Here is a 20,131-nt window from a genome sequence, read left to right as displayed (position 1 = left end):
ACGAAGAGGCCAAAAGTAATTTGTTTTACACCTCCCCCCCCTGCCTTACAAGGGGCTACAACATGTTATACAGACACAGAGAGTAAAATCTCTTTTGGAATGTTCAAAACTTTTTAGCAAAACATCTCATTTTTGACAATCATTATTAAATAGGATTGCAGGATACATTATCCGCTGTGAGCGTTGCATTACTTAGTAAGCTTTTAACCGTTAACACAAAATATCTTGCAGACAGCACTTCTCTGCAGTGCCTAGATAATAAAAAAAATCCAGCAATTTACTGCTTTGGGGTTATTTATTATTATTTTATTATTTATTAAATTTATATACCGCCCTTCTCCCGGAGGACTCAGGGTGGTGAACCGGGCATATAAATAGATACAAAAGTTTAAAAAAGGATTTCTGACTCTTCACACTACGGGCAGAGTCTGAAAAAAAATCTAGAAAGAGTGACTTTGGTAACCAAGGCTATGTTAAGATTTCACAGAAGTGGTGAGGATATTTCTGCATTGTGCCCTTTTCCATAGTTGGCAAACAGAGAATCAATTAGGTGGGCCAGCAACATAGATAATCAGATATGATATACAACCTGAAACAATAGCAAGAATGTCGAGACGCCACTGGAAGCTCAGCTTGGACAAAATTTACTTATGCGGTGGCTAAAAGTCAAAACCAACTTAACAGCGCACAACTAATCAAGCCATCAGTCAACAACTTCTTCAGGTTGTGTGATTTTTTTTTAACATCGCAACATTTACCTTTGTTATGGATGCATTAAAAAGGTAAAGGTAAAGGTTCCCCCGCACATGCGTGCTAGTCGTCTCCAACTCTAGCGGCCGGTGCTCATCTCCGTTTCAAAGCCGAAGAGCCAGCACTTGTCCGAGGACGTCTCTGTGGTCATATGGCCGGCATGACTAGACGCCAAAGGCGCACGGAACGCTGTTACCTTCCCACCGGAGTGGCCCCTATTTTTCTACTTGCATTTTTACGTGCTTTCAATCTGCTAGGTTGGCAGAAGCTGGGACGAGTAACAGGCGCTCACTCTGCTACACAGCACTCGGGATTCAACCCACCAAACTGCCGACCTTCTGATCAACAAGCTCAGCGTCCTAACCAACTGAGCCACCGCATCCCTTATGGATGCATTACTGGAACACAGAGCTACAGTGTCCTTAATGCATGCAATGTACACACTTTTCAGATGAATAGTATAGCTTAATTCACATTTGCAGAAGACAATCGTGTTGAAGCAACCAACTATTTCTTTGTGGCTCCTTGGAGAAGCCTTTTGTCACTCAGTACCTGATTTCCTGGCAAATAGAGTGGGACTACCTTGCTCACTTGCAAAAGATGAAGGGGAAAAAAATAACACAGTGCGTGTCATGTTTGTTGTGGTTACACAGCCCTGCAGAGGGCAATTATACAGTGATGAACTAAGAATATTGCTAAGTTTAGCAGGAGCACGTCTCTATTTGCAGGTTAATTACCCTCCACCTTTTTATGGCAAAAGAGATAATGTCCTGTTGAATTGCTTTGAGATTAAGACAGTAATGTAGCTTTCTCCAGCATCATAGGGTATTCCCCCTGTTTTATAGAACATGCCACGCTGCGGGAGTCTATATTAAGATTTTAGGAGCCAAAGATGAGGAAATGCTGCAACATTTTATATGCAAGGCAATCGTCTTGAGTTTGGGATTTCCACCAAAGCATCTGCATTGATTTAGGACTCCCTGCCAATGTGCCTGGGCAAGACAAGTAGAATCTAGTAGAATTTTACTACTTTTTAGTTCCTCAAAGTGATTAATTTAAAACTGAGCATGTGCAAATATTTAAGGAAGGAAAGCGCCTGTGTTGTAGCAATCTAGTGCATTTTCTCGGCAACGGTTAGACGTCCATGCAAGAATGATTGAACTTCCCAAATTCCCTCCAAAAATGCCAAGATTGCAACTTCCCAACTTCCCAATCAGAATGGTTAACCATCCCATCATTTCATACATTTGGAAGGCATCAAATCAGTGCTTCTCATTTTGCCAACCTGTGGATTTCAAATCCCAGAATTCCCCAGCCAGTCACAAAAACCCACACTTAGAATGCCGCATCCAGTACTGGTGAGCGCAAGGCAAAAAAGATGTTGAGACTTTGGAAAGAGTGTAGAGAAGAGCAACAAAGATGATTAGGGGTCTGGAGGCTGAAACATATGAAGAACGGTTGCTGAGATTGGGTAGGTCTCGTGAAAAGAAGGACTAGGGAAGACACGATAGTAGGGTTCGAATATTTGAGGGGCTCCTACAAAGGGATGGGGATGTTTCAAATCCATTTTTCAAATCCATCTATTTTTCAAAAGACAAGATGAGAGACAATGGTTGGAAACTAACGAAGGAGAGAAGCAACCTAGAACTAAGGAGAAATTTCCTAATGGTGAGAGTAATTAACCAACGGAATAGCTTGCCTTCAGACATTGTGGGTGCTCCATCACTGAAGGCTTTTGAAAAGAGACTGGACAACCATGTTTCTGAAATGATATAGGGGTCTGCTCCAGGGAGTTGGACTAGAAGACCTCCAAGCTCCCTTACAGCTCTATTCTATTCTAATACTTCTGAGGTCCCTTCCAACTCTATTATTCTATGTTCCAAGGCTGAATTTCCCAGAATTCTCTCTGCTGGCTGGGAAATTATGGGAGTTGAAGTTCACCCATTTTAAAGTTGCCAAGGTTGAGAAATAAAAACAATTAAAAAAACCCCCTAAAATTATTGGAAAGATGCTCTAGGGCAGACCATAAGACCACCTATCCTTCACAGCAGGATAGGTGTAATCTTAACCACTTTAAGATGTTTGGACTTCATGCTGGCTGAGGAATTCTGAGAATTGAAATCCACACACATTAAAGTGGCTGAGGTTGAGAATAGCAATAGCCAGGGCTTTTTTTGTTTTTGTCATAGAAAGTCCATAATGGAGTTCCGACACCTTTTTTGGATGGAACCTTGTAGGGTAGGCAAGGTAGGTTGTATGACATGTATGAGCTCTGACCCCCCCCCTTTTTTTTTTACAAAAAAGCAATGGCAATAGCGCTTAGACTTATATACCGGTTCACAATGCTTTAAAGCCCTCTCTAAGCGATTTACAGAGTCAGCATGTTGCCCCCAACAATCTGGGTCCTCATTTTACTGACCTCGAAAAGATGGAAGATTGTGTCAGCCTTGAGCTGGTCAGGAATGAACTTCTGGGTGTGGGCAGAGTTTGCCTGCAATACTGTGTCCTAACCACTCTGCCACCAGATATAGAATAGGTGATGATGGATGGATGGATGGATAGATAGATAGATAAATAGATAGATAGATAGATAGATGAGAGAGAGAGAGAGAGAGAGAAATAGAGACAGACAGAGACAGAGATACAGAGAGATAGAGATGAGGGGGGATAGAACAATACCAATAGCACTTAGACTTATATACCGCTTCATAGTGCTTTACATGCTTCTATGAGAAGTTTATGGAGTCAGCCTTTTGCCCCCAACAATCTGAGTCCTTATTTTACCAATCTTGGAAGGATGGAAGGCTGAGTCAACCTTGAGCCTGTGAGAATAGAACTGCTGGCAGTCGGCAGAATTAGCCTGCAGTACTGCATTCTAACCACTGCGCCACTACGGCTCTTTGAGAAACACTGCCCTAGAGATACAGTTGAATTCCAAATCTTTTAATTTAGGCCTTCATTCAGGGAAGTATCAGATGTGAATTTGCATCAAAGCACAAGCAAACAAACAAATTTCTTTACAGCTCTGAAAATATTCGATAGGAACATTTATCAAAATATTAGCTGGCTATGCGACTAGTTAGGCAAAGTTTCCTATTCAGCTTCCACCTTTGCAAATATGACAGTCGATTGGATTAGGTTAGGCAATAAAGAAAAAAAAAAGCAAACACGGAATCCATAAATTCAGCCCTACTCTTCAACAGTTAAGCCTCTGATACCCAAATATATGTTCCAATAACACGTAGATTCCATTGTTCACATTCAATTGCAGCAATTGTAAGTTCCCAGCCAAGTTTTTGTTTTCTTTCTATTTATTTAAGTATTTAAAGAACGTATATTGCCGCCCATCTCCCATAGTGGCTCTTAAAAAAAAGAATTAAAAACAAAACACCCCTTCACACCCGGTGCCACAACAACCGGCTATCAAGTTCCCTGCTCAACCCCATCAGAACCCCAGTTTTAATTGAATAAAAGTAGAAGTTGATCATCTAATTCTGAATTTCAGACTTAGTTTCAGATTTAGATTTCCAACAATAATACAGCCTTTAAATTCAACTCCGTTCCAGCTGAAGCCTGTTTTTGCCATTTCTGAATGTGCTTCCTTCTACATTCCTCTACTTCAGTCCCCGTCTTTTCTTATTTACCTTTTTTAGAATAGAATAGAATAGAATAGAATAGAATAGAATAGAATAGAATAGAATAGAATAGAATAGAATAGAGAATAGAATAGAATAGAATAGAATAGAATAGAATAGAATAGAATAGAATAGAATAGAATAGAATATAGAATAGAATAGAATAGAATATAGAATATAGAATATAGAATATAGAATAGAATAGAATATAGAATATAGAATATAGAATATAGAATATAGAATAGAATAGAATAGAATAGAATAGAATAGAATAGAATATAGAATAGAATAGAATATAGAATAGAATATAGAATACAATAGAATAGAATAGAATATAGAGTAGAATAGAATAGAATAGAATAGAATAGAATAGAATAGAATACAGAATACAGAATACAGAATAGAATAGAATAGAATAGAATAGAATAGAATAGAATAGAATAGAATATAGAATAGAATATAGAATACAATAGAATATAGAATAGAATAGAATATAGAATAGAATATAGAATAGAATATAGAATACAATAGAATAGAATAGAATATAGAGTAGAATAGAGTAGAATAGAATATAGAATATAGAATAGAATATAGAATATAGAATAGAATAGAATAGAATAGAATAGAATAGAATAGAATAGAATAGAATAGAATAGAATAGAATAGAGCTGGAAGGGACCTTGGAGGTCTTCTAGTCCAGTCCTCTGCTCAAGCGGAGAACCTATAGCATCTCAGACAGGTCCAGTCTCTTCTTAAAAATCTCCAGTGATGGAGCGCCCACGATTTCTAGGGGTTCAGCTGTTCCACTGGTTGATTGTCCTGAACACCCTTCCTTCTTTTTACTCTTTCTTCCTTGCCACTATTTCCAACCTGCATTTTGCTCCCGAGAGCTTCCCAAAGAACTGTTGTCTTGAAAATCCATACGGTGGATCTGAGCGCAAGTAGTCTTCCACTTATAACCATTCATGGTGACTGTTTGAAGTTACCACAACACTGAAAAAGTGACTTACCATCGTTTGTCACAGTTACAACCTTTGCAGCATCCCTGCGGTCATGGGACCAAAATCCGGACGCTTGGCAACAACTTCATATTTATGACCATCGCGGTGTCCCAAAGTCATGTGATCCCCTTTGGTGACCTTTCGACAAGCGAATGGGGAATGGGGAAGCCAGATTGACTTACCAGCCCTGTCACCAAGTTAACAACTGCAGTGATTCGCTTAACAACTGCGGCAAGAAAGGTTGTGAAATGGGGCAAAAAGAACTTAACTATTTTGCTTAGCAAGATAGCAGTTCTGAGCTCAATTGTGGTTATAAGTCGTGGGTTACCTGTAACATTTTAACCGCGCTTAGTCGAGGACTCAATTATTAGTAGCTTTTTTTTAAAAAAAAAATGTTAACACTTCTAGAAAAGCCTTGCAGAACATCCACAAGAGATTGCTGAGGTCAAGCTCATATCTCAAATCTTATCGCTTCACGATTTCTGCTATCATCCGTTCCCCTAAATTCCGTTAGCTGAAACAACTTTATATCATCTTGTTTCTCCAAGGCAATCTGATGCCTTCTACGTATCTCTTGAACCTCTCTCCTATAGGCCCAATTAGCAGAACTAATGGTCAGGTTGGTGTATTATAAGACAATGGAGCCCGGTACAATAAGAAGATCTTTGTTTTTCTACCTCATATTTCTTGATTCAGTTTATCCACCCGCCTTCCAGAGATGCATACAAAACTAGCATTATTCTATGGTTTCAAGAGAGTCCTACTGAGTGGCCAAAAAGCCATAACCACCTAACAGACTAACAGAATAACATTGTTGGGAGGGACTTTGGAGGTCTTCTATTCCAACCCCCTGCTCAGGCAGGAAAGCCTATACGGGTTCAGACAAACGGTTATCCAATCTCTTCTTTAAAAATCTCCAGTGGTGGAGCACCCACAACCTCTGGAGAATCGAATCCAAGACTTTTCCCAGTAGGTTTTGCAAACATTTCCTCCTGGCCTTTGAGTGTGTCTCTTGCTACTTTTCCCATTCCAAAATCAACTTCCTTGGACTTTCTACTTGCCTTTGTTCAAACTGAGGAGTCTTCTGCATACTTCTTAGCTTCGTTATCTGCTTGCTTGGTATTTCCCTCATCTACTTACTCCCATATTTCCTGTAGTCATTTGCCCTCTGCCCTATTCACATGGCGCTTTTGACACTCTTGTCATCTCAAACCAGATTCCAATCTCCACTGTCTCTTCTTCACTCTGACAATCATGATACCTGATAAATCTACTTATGAGCCAGGAACACTGTCTTAGACCATAATGAGGAATTCTGTTGGACACGGTGGTGGACCATGTTATGTATTTAGTGATTTGTACTCTGCCTTTATTATTTTTTTGCAAAGAACTCAAAGTGGCAAACGTATCCAACACAACTCCCTCCTATTTTGCCCAGCACAACAACTTTGTGAGATGTGTTGGGCTGAGAAAAACTGGTCCAAGGTAATCCCAGTCAGCTTTCGTGGCTAAGGCGGGACTAGAATCGCCGTCTCCTACTGATTGGCCCAAAGTCACCCAATTGGCTTTCAGGGCTAAGGAGAAACTAACACTCACGGTCTCCTACTTTCTTGCCTGGTGCCTTAACGAATAGACCAAACTGGCTCTCCTTACTTTTTTCTCTCTACTCTACTTCCTGTTTGATTGGCATTGATTTTTTTTTACTTTTTCTAAAGGAAGAACATACACAAAACTGGCTTCAGATTTGAAGGGCTATTGGGATGGGATCTTTGGTGCGCCCATCAAAATACAGGGTTCCCTAATGTCATTCTTCCTCCTATTTCTTCCCACGAAAAATGAAATCTTTGCTTAAGAGACCGTGTTGTTTGTGAAGCCCTCATTCAAGGCTGGCTGCACAGAGTTGTGTGCTGTAAGATGGGTGGCTATAAGTTGTGGCAGCTCCATCACTGGAGATTTTCCAGAAAAGAAACTGGACAGACATTTGTTTGGTATGGAATAAGGTCTCCTGCCTTGAGCAGGGGGTTGGACTAGAAGACCTCTAAGGTCCCTTCCAACTCTGTTGTTCCTTTTTTCTTTTAAAAGGGTTTTATTGGTTTTTTATAAGGCTGGGGAGGAAAAAGTGGGGGGGGGAGTGGAGATTGGGCTTAGAATACAGGGAAGGTTGGGATTTCCCCTGATAACATTCAATGTTTGGCAAACAGCATATTGTCTGGGTACATAAATGAGAATATTAGAGTTAATGATTGGTAGCAATAATAAATATAGTAAATTATAATAAAAAATATTAAGTTTTCAATCCATAATATTTTTCTTACTAGAATACATTCAAAAATACATATCACCTTCCTTTCTCTCTAATTCAGTTATCTAGCCATTGATAAAATTTAGCCCAAGTTCTATAGTAAACTGAATCCTCTTTCTCATTAATCTCTAAAGTTAATCTATCCATTTCTGCACATTCTAGTGTTTTTCTTTATTAATACTTCTTCAGTCAGTAAATTTTCATTTTTCCAGTATTGGACATAAATAATTCTCGCTGCTTGTCATAGTTAGGACCTATCATTCCTAGCAAGAACAATTCTGGTTTAAATTCTATTATTCCTGTTTATATTAGGAATGTTGGAAACATTGCTGATAGTAACCCACATTTCCAGTTCAACATTTTCACAAAAAGCCACATTATTTTGGATATTTTGCCAAAGATATTTTGCCAAAGGCGAGCCCCACAATTACCTACTTCCACATATAAATGGGAAAATAAAATTCTGGCCCACAGTGAGAATGAGAGCGGAAAACCCAACCTTCTCAAGATGAGGAAAACTTTTACAAAAAAGGAATGTCGGCGAAGCGGTAGGTTCTGAGCAGGCAGAAGTGAACCAGGTTAGACAGCTTATTAGGAACGATTAAGATTAAAAAAAAATTTCTCTCTATTTTGCCTGACACAGGAAGCAGTAAGGGAAGACAGATGTAGGCAAAAAAATTAAAGGAGTACTGTAATCAGCCCCTGTGAAAGTAACTTTTTGCCTGTGGGATGAAATCTATAAATACTTATTAATCTATAGTCCTCGATTTACGATGACAGTTGGGACCAGAATTTCCATTGCTAAGCAAGGTGGAGGTTAAGATAGCCATGCCTTATCTTTGCGTCCTTTTTCACCCTGGTGGTTAAGCAAATCACTGTGTTGTTAAATGACAGTTGACGCTGCAACACTCAGCAATAAATGATGGTTGGCAAAGTATCCAAATTTTGATCATGTGATCCTGGGAATGCTGCAACTGTTGTAAGTGTGAGGACCGGTCGTAAATCACTTTTTTTTCAGGGCCGTTGGAACAATCGCTGAACAAATGGTCGTTGAGTTAAGGACCAGCTGTAGTCCTTCTCTGCCCAAAATGGGGAAAAGGCTTTAAATAGATACTAATACAGGAAAAGAGCTTGTTTATCAACTCATCCTTTATGCTCTCGTTCTCTTTCAGATCCTGTTCATAGTGGCTAATAGTTTTAAATGTACAGGAGATCTGATTTACAGTTTTTGCCAAGCTGAGGAACTCCCAGTGTGTGCAATTCAGCTCCCAGGATCCTGTCAGAGGTACCCGTAGGATGTGTCTTAAAATGCTGTTACAAGCTCCGCCCCTTTTGTGTGCAGGTATGACCTCAGGAAAAACTCCGCCCTTTTTGTGTGTAGGTATGAACTCAGGAAAAACTCTGCCCCTTTTGTCTGCAGGTATGACATCATACAGACCTAGGAAAGGAGCTTGCATTGCAATGGTGTTTTTGTAATTTTGATGAAAACAATGAATCCTGCAGACACCTCCGATCCTGGGAGTTAAAACTGGGCAGGTTTCTCTTTTATCAGATTTAAGAATTGGCCACTGATTGCCTCCTCCTTGAATGTGTGGATTGTGTACGTTTGCTTGCATGGCAAAATCAATACACGGAATTCTTGCTCTTGAAATTCATCATTCAGGTGCTTAAATGCATTTCAGAAATGGAAAAGCAGTAAAGTTTGAAGACATGAAAGTCCAGGTTGGGTGGAGGGGGAGAGATTGGAGGAGGGGGGGAGGAGTGAGAAACAATGGATTTTTTTTTTTTACAAAATCAGCCAAAACACTAATAACAATACCTATTTTTATCGTCGTTTTTTGTGAAAAAAGAAACCAGAGAATTTAAAGGCAGAGGAGGAGATGTGGAAAAATGGAAATCAGAGTTGCAAGTTTGAGCAAAATTTGCAGAATCAGCAACAGGAATTTTTATGAAAATTTCTTCAGGGCGATTTCCAGAGCTGATTATTTGCTCTTTTATCCCTTGATGTGTACGCGGTGAAGAAAAACTCTGTGAATGCCGGCACAGAGAGCAATTTGCAAGATCTTTTTTCCCACCACAAAACACCAAAGTAGAGTGCAGAACCCATGCTCCCTGACCCTTACATCGGAAAAAAAATGATGGGTCTTAGGGCTACATACGAAGAGTAAGGAGACCGAATCAAACAACGCAATGAATTGAGATTCTTCTAGAGGATGGGGGGGGGGAGGAGGAAGGGGTTTTAATATAGTCCACATCCACGCAAGTTATTGGCAATTATGACATCAGTTACAGCATCAAAAACAAACTGGATGTTGTTGGTGTCTGTGGCACAGGTGATGTGTGTGTATATCTCCTTGTTGAATGACTTATTCTTGCTCTCGTACTGTGTCTGGATGTAAGTCACCGCGTCCACAAAATTGCTGGGTCCTGCAAGGGAGAGAAACAACAGCCAAAAAGAGAGTATGTTTTGAAGCCCCCCCCACATTTCCCAGGAAGTGGCTGTCAATGTTGGTTCCCCTTGGCGGGGTGGGGGGTACCAACCAGTCAAGGAGAGGAATGATGAGGAAGGAGAAGGGTTTGAGTTTCCTTAAAATCCCTGAAAACATGACGTTTCAGGGTCCTCTAATCATGCAGAGGTCCTCAACCTTGGCAACTTTAAGACTTGTAGACTTCAACTCCCAGAATTCCTCAGCCAGCTGGCTGAGGAATTCTGGGAGTTGAAGTCCACAAGTCTTAAAGTTGCCAAAGTTGAGGACCCATGCTCTAATGGACTGACGCAATTCCTTTAGTCCAATGTGATGGTGATGATAGCAAAATGCTTAATAAATTTTTCTGTTCTGCAACCAAAGCATGGACTTTAGGCTAGAATGAAGGGAAAAAAACTTCTACTTAGCTAATGCTTGTTTTCTGAGAAAGGTATCAGCTAGCAACGGCATCCATATTACGCCCATATTGGATTTAGAGCAAGTTCCTGTTGGTAATCTCTTCAAATCCACCTCTGAGTCTGTTATCCGAATATGATTTAATCAGCTATGGGGCCATATTTAGATAGTCTTGATTTTTTTCCTAGCCCTTTCAAATACAATTTAGATACAACATCTGGTCTATTTGTGGATCATAGTTTGGGAATTTTTTGCCTTAACAAAGGGCAAAAGTTGCAAGTCGCAAAATACTCTTTGTCAGACCTGCCACTACTTAAATCTGTAAATTGAAATGATCCTTGGCTCCATTTGTTGAGAAAGGTGTAGTTTTATTAGAGATCAAGTGTATTGCGGTAGTGCAAAGCCAGAACTGAAAATTGGACACCAAAATCCCTAAGTTCTACTTTTCCCTTCCTTAATTGTCTCTCATTGCCCATCCCAGCATCACCAATCAGGTGTCAGGCAAGATGTTTTCATAACCGTCAATCCAAGCATACTTTGGTATGCAGCTGGCTCCTTTTTCCAGCTGGGTGACCTTGAGGCAGAGTCTTGAGGAGATTCAGAATTTACTTTCATTTCCCCAAGCATTCCCCCCCTTCATTTCCCCTCCTCACAGTTTGTCTGTCACCGCATAGCAGTGAAGCACAAGCAATCATAAGGTGGTGGCTGACACTCTTCCTGCATATATTTCTTCTTAAAAAAAATAATAATAATAATGAAAGGAGGTGCTTTATTTACCTGTGTAATCTGGAAAGCAGATAATTAATGGGGATTTCTTAATCTTCTCTTCGAAGATGTCCTTCTTATTGAGGAACAGGATGATGGAGGTATCTGTGAACCATTTATTGTTACAGATACTATCAAACAGCTTCAGCGATTCATGCATGCGATTCTGTAACACAAAAGAGATAACGTGTCAGGCCAGGGTGGTTGCAAAGCCAACTTCAACATGTAGGGAAGCATCTAAAATTAAGAAAGAAAGAAAAAACTCAAAAGGAAGCAGACCACAATGGGTGCAATACAGCCCATATTTACATACACAAAAAAATATGTGAACATATATGACAACTGGGTTTGCACAACACACTTAAAGACCATGTAGAGAAGATGCTCAGTTTGATCAATTTTAACCCTGGTCTGTTTCTTTTATGGCTTCGCATGTTGAATTCACCAAATCTGTTTGACCTGGGTAGACTTTAATTCATTGTGTGAACCCAGGAAGTGGCTCTACTGAATCACAGTTAAGTGTGTTGCAGGAACACAGCCAAAGAGACCCAGTTGCTATAGATGTGAGCTTCAGTTAGCAGCACCGAAGCATGTGGCTTTCTTTTCTTTTAACGGAGCTAAATATTTTGAATAGTAACTTCTGAAAAAAACAACAGGATTCCATCTCAGATAAATCACCATGCACATGCATCTGGATGGCTGAGAGGGGGAACTGTTTCTGCCCTTACAGGCTGCAAATTGAAGCTGAAGTGCAAATCATGCAGTTTTGTTAAAACAGATCAGTGAAATGTTGACCGTATCATCAATGATTGCGTGGGACAGTATTCGACTGTAGACATTAACCAAGGATGGTTGCATGACACCCTTGAATTAATCCAGAGTTGAAAGCAGGCTAAGAGGAGAAGGCTCTTCAGGACAATAGTCTTGCCGTGAGATTTGGCCTTTTGTTATTTCATTTAACATTTGTTAGTTAGTTGGTTTAATCTTGACCTCCTTAAGCTGATACTTTTTTGGAAGGGGGTCTGCTCAAAATCGCATCCCAAAAGAAAGGACGAAAGAAAAAAAAAGAAGGGAAAGGGAAGGACAAGGGACTAGGAAGACAGTCCCTAAGAATAAGGCTAATATTTATCGATTAATTAAGTTTATAGTTCATGCCTCAAGCGGAAAGATTGGATTAGATTGTAATTTGGTGGTTTCCAATAATGCCACGAGTTCAAATGCAAGAAGGAGAGGAATGTGGTTTTAGTTTGAGTGCATGCATGAAATAACAATACGTGGATATGTGAACAAAGTGATCACACGATTATTAACAAAAAGAGAATCAATGCATCAGTGAAGTAGCAACAAGGTACATGGCATAGGGTGGTAGGTCTGGTTCACAGCAAAATCAGCCTGGGGGTGTCCTGTCCTTCAGCTGCTTTCAACTCTATGGTTTTTCTCAGTGCAAGAGAAGCTTCATACCTGCCAAACTGGGAGTGTCTCTCAAAACCTCATTATTTTTGCCTTTGTTCTGTTAGATAAGATCAGTCGGCCCAAGGAAAGTGATGGTGAAGAAGCCTGCTGGAGTTGGAAGCGAGAGGCTGAAGGTGGAAATGGAATAGCAGAAAGGAGCAGCCATAACGGAGGTTGAAGCCAACCCAGAGAGTCATAGGGGTTATCGAGAAGCAAAGCAGATATTAGACCAGAGAGGTGGGGTATTTTTTTTTTTGTCTTGGGTCTTGGTCAAATGCTGTAGTTCCTGCTGAATGCGGCTGGTACAAATTGTAATTGTAATTAACCGGAGAAAGAGGACAGACACAAAAAGAGATAACTTTTTTCAGGTGACGGGAAGAGCTGCTGAAGGTTTCCTGAGGTAGCACCCTCCGCAAAATAAATAAATAAATAAATAAAAAAACCAACCAGGGCTTTTCAACGCAGCCATCAAAGCACTGATTTTCAAATCAAGTTCCAACAAATGTGAGGTAACCTTGGAAGCCCACTAGAGGCTCATCAAAATGCGAAGGACTTAAAGTGGTGGTGAAAATGGGGGCATTTTTCCCAACACAAGAAAGCAAGGGAAACTCACTGTCTGCTTCAAAGAATCAATGGTGAAAATCTAGAAGACTAGGTTAATGTGAATTAATTAACATTAGCTGACTGGCTGAGGAATTCTGGGAGTTGAAGTCCACAAGTCCTAGAGTTGCCAAGTTTGAAGAACCTTGAGTTAAACATTGGAATGATAAATAGATTCTGGAAGTACTATAGAAAGTTTTTTTTTAAAAAAAGATTGTATAAAACTTTTCATCTCTTCCACTGAGTATTTTTTATAGCCACAGGTAAAGTGGGGTAGAGGGAAATTAATGAGCTCTGGGTCTAAAACCACAACTCAAGATCCTTTTGAAAGCTCCTGGATGACCATTTAGATAATTTTAATTTAGGTTGATGCGTCATTCTTAGTCCGTCCCATGCCTGGGCAAATTGAACCCCCATTAATTAGTAAACACCAATTCTTTCAGAGCTTGACTCCAACTCAGATTTAACTCCTGGGGAACATTCTCATAGGACAAAAATAGCTTAAACCTTGTTTGCTTTTGACTAGTCCAACTTGGCATTTTCAGATGGGCAGAGCACAGGAAGAGAACTCATGTTTATCACGACGCAAACCACACAACCTATGTCATTGGCACATTGATATCATCACCGATTTGATATCCTGAATGAATTCTACAAGGCGCCCATGTCTAAACTCATAGCATCACACTCTACAATGTATGGTTTTATAGACACACCAAATTGTAAGAAAATAACATCTGTAAATACATTTGGGAGATGTTATGCTAGAGCAGTGTTTTCCAGTCTCAGAAACTTTAGAATGGGTAGATGCAAGGAACCAAGAATGACACGAGGAGTTGCACAGAGTAGTTTCTTTATTGTTGCTCACCTCTAGACAGGAATCTTCCCAGATTGAAGCACAACTCTACGTATCTATTAAATACACCCTGTGAAGAGTTAGGGAATGGTCCAGCCTGGCTTTCTTCCTGTACACCAAAAGGACTTCTGGCTAACCTGTCTTTTAGCTCCTTGGGAAATACCCCATTCCTCCTATGACTTTTTAATCACATTCCACCAGAACAACCCAACTCTAAGGGAGTTTGGTTCCCACTTCTTTTTAAAGAAACAAAACCTGTTTGTCCCATACAAGCGGTTGCTATGTCTGTTTGTCTCTCTGTTGGCCAGTCTACCACTCTGTCTGTCAATCTAGCTGTCTCTCTTCAGCCAGTTGATTTAATGCACAGCTAACGTTTTAGGAGTCAGTTGCTTTTTCTAGGGAGAAAAAAAAGGCAGAGAGGAATATCTTACGCCAAGATTTCACTTTCTCATGGATGAACGATTTGATTCAATGTTTTGCAGGAACTGAACGCGGATTAAGGTTATTCCATTGTCTTTGGATATTTGTTTTTTTATAAATGGTCAGTTTGGGATGTGGGGCATTAGAACACTCCAGTGGTGGGATTCAGCCGGTTCACATCACTTCGGTGGAACCGGTAGCTAATTTTTTGTTGCCCAGGACCAGAATGGACTTCTGGAAGCGGCATCTACACAGAGAAACGGTTCTTCACATATTTGAACCCCACCACTGGAACTCTCCAGTTAGATCCACGTGGATCATAAGGGCTTCCTCTGAGTCAAGCTTGAACCTTGAAGATCACATTGTGCATCTTGTTTGGACAACAGTATGAAAATATTTGCTAAAAGGCCAAGGGACTTTAAAAAAAAGTCCTAGTCTATTCTACAAGCCCTGGGATTCTCTAGTTGCTTTCCATCCAAGGATCAAGAAGAAATCAGGTCCTGATCCCACAAATATATCTGTCACTGAAACAAAAACGATGTGTGCCTCCAACCCCATGCAAGGAGGCTAGTATTTTGAAATCTGAAGGACAAAAGTTTCAGAAGACTTAGCCTTATCACAACACAAGACATGTCCTCAGGTCTTCATATCTTTATCTTCTTACTAAAACTACAAAACTAACAGCGAAATAATCGCAAGCAATTGTTCATTTGCACATGCGCTCTCCCCCCAAAGTACAACGATATTATTTTTTAACTAACAAAGGTAAGCTTAGTCAACCTTTTCAGATCTTATGCAAACCACAGAGTGGTGCCTGCTGTAAAAAATATATACATTAATTCCCTTTTCAGAAATGAAATGAAGTAGAATCCTATACTTTTTCCGGAGAAGAAATTAAGCAACTCTTCTGTGATTTTTCCCCCCATTCTACCCTTGCATCGACGGAGCCAATTTCCTAACTATTGTGTGGAAGTTGTTTTTCCCAGATTACTGTTTTGCTTCAAAATATTACAGTGTAGAGACAACATGCTAACCAGGCCAGTTAAAAACACTGCAGCTTTTATTTGCACAATATGTTATGCTTGGTTAATTTTTTTGATGGTTTAGCATATTGAATTAATCATTCATTCATTCATTTATTTATTCATTCTTTTCTTCATTCAGTTTAGATCTTTGCCACTTTGCCACATCTATAAAGCAGGTTACCTGCCTCTTGATCTAATCCATTTAATTATAAGGTCCAACGACTCTAAATCAATCATGCCCTTAAACCATAGAACAATCTTGATGCACCCAATTTTGTTCTCTCCCAACTTAGAAACAGGCAGGTGAATGTTGAAACCCCTTCAGTTAGAAGCAAAGGGGGTTGTTGACATTTTAAACCCACACACCGCAAGGAACACCCAAAATTCACTTGCTAGATAAGTTTTTTTTAATTCCATTTATATCCCGCCCTTCTCTGAAGACTCAGGGCGGCTTACAAGCTTAGCAGTATTTGTTTTCCACTTGCAATATCAAAACCACAAAGCCTACAGTCACATGGTAGAGATTTATTATATCAGGAAGCACAATTTGAAAGAAGAAGAATCACAAAATCTTCATTTAATAACTTTTCCCCTCTCTATCCTGTTTGCTATTTGTTTCAGTCTGCTTTTTATCATTTTAAACTTCTAGAATTGTTCCAAAGCTACCTAAATCTCATGACAGGAAGATTCAAGATAACATTTTTATGTACGTAAAAGAAGGATCAATGTGCTGAAGGCTTGCAATCTCAATATTTCTGGGAGATACTGTACATCACCTGGAAAATGTTGGACTTGCTAATATGCACTTTGTAAAATAAGCAATGAGTTGGAAGTTTTACTGTACATGCATAGGAATTGTGACTGAGAAAAAAAAGGCAACAGATCTATAAGAGCTAAGCAAAGCTTAGGATTTTCAAGCTTCACTCTGTCCCCAACCCAAACTTATTCTTTATGGCTGAAAGGATAAAGAAGTAGGAAAGAAAGAATCAGAAGCTAGGTTTACACCAGTTCACAATTTCTTGACACCCCTCTATACAGTTGTTCAGAGAAACAGCATACAGTAATCCATAATCTGAATAACATTAATCTTGCCGTCTGATATGAACCAGTTATTACAAAGATACTGCCATTTCTCTCTGCAAAACCTGGGTATTTCCAGACAAAGACTTGATGGCCCAACCACCTTGCTGCAAATGTTGCATTTCACAGGGATTAAATAAATATTTTATAAATTGCATAGATAAAATAACAAGAGGTTCAGTTGATGACAATCCTTCATGTGTAACTCTCCCACTTTTTTGTTTAATGCACCATGCCCTCCACGCAGTCCGTTAAGGAAAGAAAAAATGGAATCATTGTTCAACATATTTCCCTTAGTATCACATAGCCTTCTGCTCAGAAACACCCTACAACTTGGGAGAAATGGAAGCTCAAAGTCCTTTTATTTGGTGAAGAGATTGCCAAATCTGATCTGAAATCTCAGGTCTGGCATGGATTGGCAAAGGATTCCTTTCACGTACATGCCTTCTGTACGATTCCTTACATTTTTATCCCTGCCCCTCCCTTGTAAAATCCCAGTCTTGCTGGCTATCTATGGAGATTCTCAGTCATCCATAGACTGAGAAAGGGTCATGGTTGTCCCAAAGCTGCTGTTCCAAAAGGCAACTGGCTTTTCTTTGTTTTCCCTTGAAGATGTTTCACTTCTCATTCAAGAAGCTTCTTCAGTTCTAAGCTTCGTGGATGAGAAATGAAATGTCTTCAAGGGAAAACAAAGAAAGGCCAGTTGCCTCTTGAAAAAAACACCTTTGGGACAGTCTTGCTGGCTGTTACTGTTTGAATCAAAAGGGGGCAAGGAGAAGCTCCAATAGTAACATGTATTAGTCATTAAATATAAACTCACTCAAAATGGGTTTCCGTAAATATTTATCAGTGTGGCAGTGAGAGTCAAAACTGGGATGTTAGATGTTGGTATCTCCACATTTTCACCCCATTATAATGCATACTGTTGCGTATTGCTGTGTTATTTTTAAGACTGGTTTGCAGGTGTATCTCTGTAGGTATAATTCTGAGTCATCGGGAGTGGAGCCCCATAGAAATGCTAGTTAATAAATGACTGGGTCACTATTATCTACTATGCATTAACAATTTCCTCATCATATGCCCACGTCTACCCTTTTTGTTAGCACTAGAATTTAGAAACCTGGTGTTGACTTTTCAGATATGCGCATAAGGGAGAAAGACACGATTCGATGACTCTGATAAAAATGCACTACCTGGCCTTTGTTCATATTAATTTGTTTCAAATATTCTCTTTTCTACCTGTTCTGTTCTTTCATTTTCTTCCTGTCAGCACCATGGACAGCAGCCCATCTCTCTGGTCTTCCTCCCTTCCCTCTCTCAGCAGAACAAGAATCAAAATGAAAACTCTTTAGAGTTTTCCCCACCTTTCTTTCTTTGAAAAAAATAAAACCTGTTGTTCATCAGGAGACCTGGTCAGATATAACCAATGAGAAAAAAATAAGAGTTCTGGATAACTTCTGGAGTTACCTGGGCTACTTCTGGATTTACTTCTGGAGTTACCTGCTGAATGGAGAGGCTTAAATCCAACTATGGATTAATAGATAAGGGATCTCTGTTGCATCAAAGGAAGACATGTGAGCAATAAAGAATATTGTTAGATCCTTTGGGTTTAAGGAAGGACCTTGTTGGTGTGGTGGCTACGAACAAAATACAGCACATCGAAGAGCCGTGGCAGGGATTATTTTAGCCAGGGAATTACTCACCGTTGTTTCATCTTCATGGAGTACCTGGTCATAACCACTCAGTGCGACACAGAAAATGATTGCCGTGACATCCTCAAAACAGTGGATCCACTTCTTACGCTCCGATCTCTGACCCCCAACATCAAACAGCCTTAAGGAGAAACGAAGAGAACTCTTCATTACTTTTTCCTAGCACCAAAGGGTATAAGTGGCTCCAGGTCACACTTGTCCTGTGAGTGACAGGTCAAGAGCAGCACTCTCAAGAAGAGGCAGGAAGGGGAAAGATATGGATAAGACATGGAGCAAAACTAAGGTTCACAGAATTAATATGTATATGCTATATACATCATTTTGCCTTCTGCTATTGTCTTTTTCCTCTTGTTGGTTTTATTGGAATTTCTTTATTTCGATTATTATATTGGGAGCTGTTGGGAGCTTACAGGCAGCTTACAAGCTTGTTAAATTATTGTTGTGTTGTCAGATTAAAAAATGGAAAAGCCATTTTTGGAAGCCCAATCAAAGACTTCATGATTTTATTTGGATTTCAACTTGTCACCTTCAATTTAGCTCAAAAGCATTTTAAGGCTAACTTCATAAGCTATGGACAATTTCATTTCTTAAGAAACATTTCATAAAATCTATAGGAAATAATTTTCCAAACCAGAGGAGGATTTCAAAGCTTTTTGCAAGAAGGTAGAAGGCAGAGAGACAGTTTGGTGTAGTGGTTCAAGCTGTTGGACTAGGAGAACTAACCCAAAGCCATCTGAATGGTTTTCTCAGCTGTAGACCAAGAAGTAAAAGAACATTTCAAAAGAAGGTGTTGGCAAACAATTTCTGCAAATGTTCACCCAAAACTGCAAGGACATTCATAAACCACCATAACATATCAGGCAGAGAATTCTGCAGAAACAGCAGTAAATCTAAATAAATTTCCCAAGAACTAATTTTCTCTTTCACAGAAACAAATAATGACAAATGAATCATGGAATACAAAATATAGGTATTTCCAATGTAAGATATATTAGGATCAAAGGTCATTTTAAAAGTCCATGCTTAGAAATCTTCCTCACCACCCCTATTTCCAGTTAAACCAGTTCAGAAATCTATGCGTGAAGTCAGATTAATTTTGTGCTGAAAATTACCTTGTAAATGGTTACTGGCACAAAAAATAATTCAAAGATCAGATCTTGTTTGACCCAGATATTATGTGAGATGGAAGTGGAAGCTGAAGTCTCCATTCAGTGTTTATTCAATGGTTTGGTCTAATGAAATTCTTCTGGGTCAATGTTGACTTTTGACAGAAATGTAAGAACCAAAGTAAAGAACAATTAACAGCACCCACCTCACCATCCTGGTTCTCAAGTATTAAATAGTGCGAGTTGGTTATTCCTGGGGGAAAATTGCTTTGGTTCAGGTGAGTAGGAGGCCCTTAAGGTGACATCTGTCATGGAAGGTAAAAGTGAAGTTTCCTTCTAGTCTAGCTCAACTCTTGGTGATTATAAGGACACATGTAGTTTTTTCTTGGCCAACAAAATATAAATGGTTGTTCTTCTTCTATGATTTTTTTTTAATCTTCCCGGTCTTACCTACAGCCCTGGAGTTCCCTAGCTTTAGCTATATCATTTCAAGGTGATGGAGAAGAGAGAAAGAGGCCAACTTCATTGCCTTCTTCCAGGTAATA

The 20,131-nt window shown here is 39.5% G+C and overlaps 1 protein-coding gene across 1 annotated transcript; it reads right to left on the bottom strand.

Annotated features, from left to right (window-relative positions):
* Nucleotides 1–9,927: 9,927 nt before the first annotated feature.
* GNAO1 (G protein subunit alpha o1) lies at nucleotides 9,928–19,800 on the bottom strand (the record flags this gene model as incomplete). Its single annotated transcript, XM_083370248.1, has 4 exons — nucleotides 9,928–10,115; nucleotides 11,348–11,501; nucleotides 18,472–18,601; nucleotides 19,793–19,800. The coding sequence occupies 4 exons, from the start codon at nucleotides 19,798–19,800 to the stop codon at nucleotides 9,928–9,930; spliced, it is 480 nt and encodes a 159-aa protein (XP_083226374.1).
* Nucleotides 19,801–20,131: the final 331 nt, after the last annotated feature.

Source organism: Vipera ursinii (genome assembly GCF_947247035.1).
Source record: "Vipera ursinii genome assembly, chromosome: 10".
NCBI classification, from domain to species: domain Eukaryota; kingdom Metazoa; phylum Chordata; class Lepidosauria; order Squamata; family Viperidae; genus Vipera; species Vipera ursinii.
This window is presented reverse-complemented; position numbering and strand designations above follow the sequence as displayed.